Source organism: Otolemur garnettii, unplaced genomic scaffold (assembly GCF_000181295.1).
Source record: "Otolemur garnettii isolate 467f Iridium unplaced genomic scaffold, OtoGar3 scaffold00167, whole genome shotgun sequence".
Classification (NCBI taxonomy): Eukaryota; Metazoa; Chordata; class Mammalia; order Primates; family Galagidae; genus Otolemur; species Otolemur garnettii.
Genome location: NW_003852562.1, coordinates 3,320,045 through 3,328,513, shown reverse-complemented (window position 1 = coordinate 3,328,513; position 8,469 = coordinate 3,320,045). Strand labels below are relative to the sequence as shown.

General features: G+C 39.3%; 1 protein-coding gene across 1 annotated transcript in view; it reads right to left on the bottom strand.

Moving 5' to 3' along the window:
- Positions 1 to 8,469, bottom strand: part of STARD13 (StAR related lipid transfer domain containing 13) — a 170,771-nt gene that overhangs the window by 30,333 nt on the left and 131,969 nt on the right. The window contains exon 4 of the mRNA XM_023519278.1: positions 8,195 to 8,258. Coding sequence (XP_023375046.1) covers positions 8,195 to 8,258 — 64 coding nt within the window. The remainder of the gene's footprint in view (positions 1 to 8,194; positions 8,259 to 8,469) is intronic.

The following is an 8,469-nucleotide window of genomic DNA, read 5'->3' as shown; positions in this document are numbered from 1 at the left end:
AAATTCAAGCATTCAAGCCTAAGGTGGAGGAAAGTGCAAAACCAAGGCTCTGAAAAAATTATACACCCCTGAAGCCAGGCGTGGTGGTGCATACCTGGAAAGCCAGCTACTCGGGAGGCTGAGGTTGAGGGTCCCTTGAGTTCAACCTGGGTAACCATAGAGAGATTCTCTGTCTTAAAAACAAACAAACAATCCTCCCTTGGTCCTAGAATTCTAAAGCTTTGAGATCACAATGGAAGGTTACCTTTGATTTTTAAAAAGTTGTATTAAGCTTTGGTGAAAGAGTTTAGAAAGTTGTAATTGTATAAGTGAACAAAGGGTAAGATTCTGGCATGGTGAGTGAAAATGTATTTTCTTAGTGGTAGTAGTAGACTTTCTATTTCCTCTTTCCCTGTGGTTGATATAATAAAACCCAACATCTGAGGGCCATTTGTATACAAGGTGCCATGATAGGCTGAAGGTTGGGTTTACTGGATTTTCATATTGTAATTCAGGAAGCTAGTGAGAAGTTAATATTAAGTAAGCATTGGAAAAAAGCTCTTTTGGTAAGCAGTTTTATAGAAGGCAAAAGAAGAATATGTTTTTAAAGAAAAATATAGATATTTTAAATATAGAAACTATAAGTTTTAAGTGCTGGCTCCAACTACTTCTCTCAATCCTGGTTACTGATGCTCATGAACCACATACTAGCTGGATAAGGACTCCTTTATTTTGGTTGAGAAAAGATGCCAAGACAGGCACCGTGGCCTGCACATGAAGGCTTGGCCCTGTCTGCAGGGCTCTGGGAGCTTATTATACTAGCTTTGGCCAACAGGAAGATGTTTGCAGCCCAACTATGGCATGTGAAAAAGTGGTAAATGCCTGGGAAAAAACACAAAGAGTTCAGGAAAATTTTGCATTCAGATCATTCAAACCAAAGCAAATAAACAAAAACCAAAGTAATAAAAAACAAAACAAAGAAAAAAACACCAGTTTTCCTTTGGCACCCTGAATGTACAATTATTGTAGTATGTCCTAAATGGTATCAACATGGTCTTGTTTCTTTCACTAATTCTGGAATTTTCCAACTATTGATAGGGACACACAATAAGAAATACATTTTCCAATCTTCTGTTACAATTCAGGGCATGCACATGGATTATACTAAAGCCAAAAATAAAAAAATTCATGCTAAAATAATTATCCTCGTTTGCCTTTATGTCAATATTTTATAGTTTGGTTTAGTCTGTTTTGATTTTTTTAAGTGTTATTTATGGCCCACCAAATTCATTTGACAGCTCACCAAGGGTCCATCATCTACAGTATGAACAATACACTGATGTAGAGTTTAAGTTTTTTATATACTGAGGACACAGCAGACTCAGACTTGTGGCAAACTCCCCAACAGTATTTGTGGAAGTGTACTGATCATCTAAGACAGTCATATTCAACTAGTGTGCTGCAGCAACTGGTATACCGGGAGGGGCTCTTAGGTGTGCCACAAAAAGTTTTAAAGATCATTAATTAAATTATTTTCAAAAGGAGTTCTCAGCACAGAAAGTATAGTCTTTAGTTTTTTTTTAAATTTGCATAATTTAAGTGTGCTATGGAAATTTAAGTATAGGTTCAATTGTGCTGTGAGATTAAAAACGGTTGAAAATCACTGGTCTAAGAGATTATCAGATTTCATTTGTTTGATAATTTTTTGAGTTAAAATGGAATAATTTGTAATTATTCAGAAATATAAAATGGATATCTCTAGGAGTCAGATGTGTTTATGATGAAAAAGACATGCCAGACTAACTTTATTTTATCTCAGTGGTTTAGAAGACCAGGGACATATTAAGGGCCTAGGATGTCAGCATTTCAGCACGGCAGCTGACAGACAGTATTGCGATTTGCTGTGCTTAGGATGGCTAACAGTGCTGGAGTTTTGTTGGTAAATGGTTGAGTAACTCCACCAAAATGTGTTACCAAAAGATATAAGCAACTGAGGGCGGGGTTCTGGAGGCATGACTCAAGGTTATGGCCATTTTAAGAATAATCTGGATGAGCCAGGTTTTTAAAGTGTAAAGATGGTATAAGGTTATCCAGTAAGGGATCTTTGAGGCTCAGTTTTCCCAGCTGTCAATAGAACCAAATGAGATGATACAGGAAAAAACACCATATAAACCTTGAAGTGACAGATTTAAACTAATTATCGCTGTTAGAGAATAGCAATGTAGAGATACATAAGGATCCTAACAGAATTGAAGAATGGCCTGTAAATTAGATGAAATTTCATAAAGTAAAATATAATGACCCTAACTTCAAAAGGCAACTATAGGACGGGCAGGGTTGACAGGACTTAGTCCAACAGCCTTTCATATTAAGATGTAAGCTCAGTGTGACTTAACCATGCCATATGGCTACCAAACAAAGACATTAACCTCAGGATCCCAAGACTTGGAAGGTCAGAGCCCATTGTATTCTGCACTGCTCACATATATGGGGAACAGCTGGCTCTAAGTACCGTATTTTACAAGGTACATTTCTGGAGAACAGGTCATCAGGATGGTCAATGATCTGGGAACCACAGCTTCCTGTGATGGATGATTGAAAGAACTAATAATTTGATCTAGAAATGAGGAACTCTAGACAATGTTACTCAAAGTGTGGTCAGGGGACTGCCAGTCTCCAAACCTTGTCTTTAATGAGTTAGAATATAGAAATTGAGAGTGAGAACTGTTTGCTCCCACCACTTGACAAGGCTGGTGATCAGCAGACTTGCCTTGCTGAACAGGGTAGAGACCAGTCTGGGTGCACACGAATTTGAACGGAGGGTCACACCTGCTGACAGCTGCATACTAGTGGTGCATGGTAGGCCCATGTTACAACATGTGCTAATCACGGTTCATTTACCTACTATAACCCCAAAGAATCCATTGTTTCATAGAAGGGTAATTTAATTTATAACTTTATAATTGTAGAGACTGGCTAGTGATAAAGGATCCAAGATAAATTTTAAAAATGAATATCACTTCATTTTGAATGAAAGTTACAAAGGAATATCCTAAGCTTTCAAATTACCTTAAAATCACTTCTTTCATTCGGTCAACAGTCAACATACTTTATAAGGTTTGTTTCTCTATGATACTTGGTATTTCAAGGAAATCAACCAAGCAAAGTCAATTTAGACCTTGTATATTTTAGATATACATTATTCCCTGCAAGGAATATTGTTGTGAATTCCACCTACATTAGATAACAAAGAAGAAACTGACTGTCACATTACAAATCTTAATAATCATAAAGAATTTATTTGAAGTGGGAATACGAGCATTTCAAGGCAAACTTTTTACTTCATTATGGTAGCAATAAAAACGGTATGAATATCAACCCTCATATACGTAAACTTTCAAGAAAACACATGAACATTTTTTGTAATTCTTTTCTATTTCCCATAGTATATATATATATATTTTTTGCAGTTTTTGGCTGGGGCTGGGTTTGAACCCACCACCTCCAGCATATGGGGCTGGCGTCCTACTCCTTTCAGCCATAGGCACCACCCCATAGTATTTGTTTTAATTACATTTATTGAAATACACTTTTGTGCCAGTGGATCCTAACAATAAAACATTAAGATGTGTATTTTCTATAATCTAAAAAAAATTACGTATCTTAATAATTCATGTGTACTAAATTTTACAAAAGTATCTTGGTCTGCGGCAGACAGGCAAGTGAAAATAAAACAAGAAAATGGCTCATTCACCATAGACAATTTGAGAAACTTTGAGCAGGGATAAGAAAACTTTTTAAACTTCTGTAAAGGGCAGGATAGTAAATATTTTAGGTTTATGGGCCATAAGGTCTCTACTCAACTCTGTCGCTGTCACAAGAAGAATAGATAAAGCTATGTTCTAGTAAAACGTTATTTACAAAACCAAGAACAGCAGTTTGCTGGCGCCTGCTTCCCAGGGCTGCCGTGTGAAAGTGGAAACCCATAATATGTGCTTCTCCAGAGGAAGTAGTGAGGATCAGATGGGCCATTTTAAACAGGTCAGCTTTTAGCTTATACGGAAGACTTTGCTAGTATATAGAATAAAATAGATTGCTTTGACATGGAAAGCACTGATGATGCAGAGGCTGGCTGAGCTGTGAGGGATCGTCTGAGAAGTCGATCCTGCAGTCGGTGGGCGGGGAGTCGGAAAACATGACCCAAGATCCAACTCAAAGATCCTACGCTTCCAGAACATTCATTTATAATTATCTTCAATTTATGACTGTTAAGACTTTCTGGCCAAGTGAATGATGGAATAAAATGTAGTTTTTCTCTAGTTTGACTCAGCTGTTTGAAGCTGCCTGGAAGTGTCTTATTTGGTGGGAGATGCTGGTGTGTGCAAGGCAGTGGGCGTCTGGGGTGGAAGCCGGGCCCCTTGTCAACAGCTGCAGCACCTCTGAAATGCCAGGAGGTGCCGGCTGCTAGGTGGCAATTAGTCACGGTGTCTGTGTTTCTTTCCACCCTGGGTCATGATTTCAGAGAGCCTCGTTAAAATTGTAAATTTAAACAAGACCTTCTTGGGAAGCTGCTCTTTCTCTCTTGGGAAATCTTCTTAGGTAAGAGTCCCATGTGGGTACGTGTCCTTCTTTCTCCTCATTTAATAGAGAGACTTAGGGGAGTCTCCAGTCTCTGACTTTTACTTTGAAAAGAAGTCATTATCACACAAACACTAACCATCATCAGGGGATTTCAATGTCATCATGAAACAAACGTGAGTTTTGTAGGTAATGAAGAACTGTTTTTTCTGAGAACAAGCAGCTTTATGTGTACGTTGGAGTTTTTAATTTAGATGAGGCTTCAACATTTGTTTTTTTTTCCTAAAAATGAGAACATTACTCACTGAAATTATATATTCCTCAGAAACAGATGCCAACCAGACATTCCAAAAAAAAGTGTTTGTTTTTTTTTGTTTTTTTTAACGGAGCTTGGCCATATCTTTATACTGGAAACAGGAGCCCACACAGATCCACAGCTGCAAAAGGTGGCTTATCCACAGTTACACAGTCATTTAGAAGTTCGCTGGAGTTAACAGTGGCTGAGCCTGCCTGTTGGTGAACAGGAATGGGCCCCCTGGAATGCTGCAGGGATGACAAACACCAGCCATAGGAGGCAGAACTTCTGTGTCCTCATGCTCCCCCCAGATGCCTCTTGGCCAAGTTTTAGTCTTCTAGTGAAGTGTGTGGCCAAGATGGAGAATGCTCTTCCCTGACTCCCACAGAGGAAGAAGGTAACCTCACACATGAAGGGAATCTTGAATACTAAAAGGACCGCTCTTCTCTTCCACAAAACCATTAGGAATTACCTTGTGGGAGGACAGGTGCAAAGTCATTTCTCCAGGTGCTTTACAAGTGGCATCTAAAGTACAAGGAAAGCGCCTGTCTACTCAGGTATGAAGAAGGCGCCACTGTCTTCACCTGTTTGTGGATTTTTTGCTTTGTTCCTTGGGTCAGCCCATCCATATCTTCAGAATTAAATAAAATGCTTACGAAGATAATAAATGAATTATAGGCTTTAGTAAAGATGGCAATAACACCCCTTTTGCAAAAATGATACCATCAGTGAATGACCTGAATGTATTGTGAGGAAACACGAGCCCCTCCCAGGTCAGAAGAAGGGCCAGCTGGCTCAGGCTGCAGGCGGTGTCTGAATAGCTCTGAAACACGAGGAGGGGGTAGTGTGGTGCCAGAGTACCTGGATTCAAGTCATGCCCCAGCTATTTCTCACGTCTCACGGCTCTGGGCAAGTGTCTGTGCCCTTCAGTTTCTGGAGTTAATGACTGGAGTTGTGCCTGGTGGAGAGGAAGCCTGGTGCCAGTGTTTGTCAACCACCAAACTGCTGAGCAAGACACATAGCCCTTCTCTGGGCCCCAAGGGGAGAAGAATAATTGTGACCCCAGACAGTTAACACCACTGGGACAACTTTCTGCAGAATTAAACAAGTCTGGGCCTCTGCAGATTGGAGATGAGGATTCCATTTTTTACATCACTTCAAATGGGGACATACCTACAGGAAATGCTGTTGTCATATTTTTGTTTCAAATAAATGAATTTCAAAATGTACTGAAACTTCCTCGGGTGCTTGGTTCTCAAGTTTCTCTTTCTATTTTTGATCATCTGGCTTAAGCTCATTGGCTATTCATTTTTCTTTTCTTTTCTTCTTCTTCTTTTTTTTTTGCAACAAAATAAAGGGCGAGCCTATGACTTGTGAAAGGTGCAGATCACAGAAACAGGTGTTACCACACAGCCTCTCTTGTGTCATCGCTTAGCTCTGGCCATGCACACTGGTTATTATTGAGATACACTGGGTGATGAGCATACGCTGGAATTATTTATAAGAAAATTCAGGCCATATCTCTCCAATATGCAACGTAAAAAGCAATATTTTATCAAAATGCATGCATTCCTGAGGCCTATTGCTAAGTAGGGGCGATCAGGGTGTGTGCCACTGGATCTGACATGGGGTCCATTAAGAAGGTCGGGGTACCAAAGTGACCCGTTTTCAGAGGTGCTTTTGTGAAGGAAAAGCATATTGTTACTTAAGCCTATCTCACCTGTGAGTTTTGAAAAGGTGGTGACAGGGTAAAAGTCTAATCACTCCACTTTGCGGAAAACAATGCATGTCATTAGTTTGGGGCATTTTCTTTTGTTATACGCTGCAGCTAAATGGTCAGTACAGGCAGCTGTACAGACCGGCCATTTGAGCGCCCACACTTCAGACACACAGGCATGGCTGTGTTCAGTTTAATAAGAACCATATGTTCCAATCAAAACAACATCTGACCCTCATGCTTCAAATCATATGTATGCTTCTCAAGGGGTCTATTCAGCCAGACAGCTGTTGGGAGTTTATTCCCACATTTTTAATTTGTCTTTGGACTGGACAAATTGCTCATGTTTTAATATTTCTGGATATTGTTTTCCATCCTTTTACCTCCTTAGTTTAGAATATTTCATTCCTAGATCAAATCCAATTTTTTTCCTTAAGGTGAGGCCCACCAAAAATTCATTTGAATTTTTTTTGGGGGGAGATGCTATTTTAGAGCAGAAATTCAGGTTAAAGTTATTTTTAAGGATTAGGTTACCCAGAAGTAACTTAAAATCCATTGGATTTAGTGATTTCTCTATGTCGACCAGAATAAAGAAATCTTTCTTTCGACTCAAAGATGTTTTTTTTGCTCCTTAAAAATATACTGGGGCTTGACTTTTTTACATAGTAGAGATGTTAAATAAAAAAAGTAGTTAACGAACATACATTTAAATTTCCTAAAAAGGCCCAATTCAGTGAGAAAGGGAGGCAGAACAGCATGGTGGATAGGGGCCTAAGGTTCATATTTAGACACACCTGAGGTTGAAACTCTGCTCTCTCACTGGCCAAAGATTGTGGGAAAACGACCTGGCCAGTTCAAGGTTTATCTAGAGGTTCAAGGTTTATCTTTCCTTATCTAGAAAACAGAGAAGCCCTATGTGGATTAAGTAAGATCATGTACGGAGGTGCTCAATAAAGCACAGCTTTATTTGAAAACTGAAATCTTCAGTCTTATTCATACAGAAGGAATAGCACAACACATCAAAGCACTATAAGGAGGAGAGAGATCAGTGCCTTTCCAAAATAAACTGAATTCTTTATGGTGAGAGAAAAGTGCAAGGGGGGAGAACAGTGAAAGATGAGGCCACCTCCCTCATGCCGTTAGCAAATAAACCTGCCTGGGAACGACGCATCTTTGACATGTGCTTGAAATCACAGTAGTTACTGGAAAGAAAGAAGCAGAAGACACTTGCCATGGACCCAGACATCCTTTCTCAACTTTTTTAATTAAGCAACTCATCTTCGTGAAGTATTTGAGCCTAATATAGTATTGACATTTATAATTAAAAAATTCTGAAAGATTACCACAAAAAATAGAGACAAGCATTTTACATCTTTATGGAAACTCTCTGATCAAAAAAAAAAAAAACTAAACTAAAGCAAGATGAAACTGTGAAATGAACAGATCTCAGCTTGGGTCTATAATGAACTTCTTTAGGAGAGCTGTGAGAAGAAGGGCTATTTGGAACGCAAACACGGGTGGTCAGGCATTCCAGAAATTTGCCTAGACCCACGCTGGTCTCCAGGTGTGAACTTGAGTTGCTTCTGTTGGTCCAGCCTCAGGCTTGGTAAGGTAGGGACACCTACCTTTTTCCTTTGGAAGTTCACATCAAGTTTCATCGAGGCACACTTGTTTAACGTATTTAGCCGTCTAAAATGAAAGAAAAATGGGTGATTACTACCACCAGTAAACATAAATCTTCCTTCCAGTTTAATAATTCTCCTTTATTTTCTCCAGTAAAGCTGAAAGTACAGAAACAGCTAACTATGTCCCAAGTCAGAAGAGAGGTGCTATAAAATAGTTTCCATTTGTGCTCTAGCCTCCTGATCTGGGAGGATTCTACCATCAAGCCTATCCATCT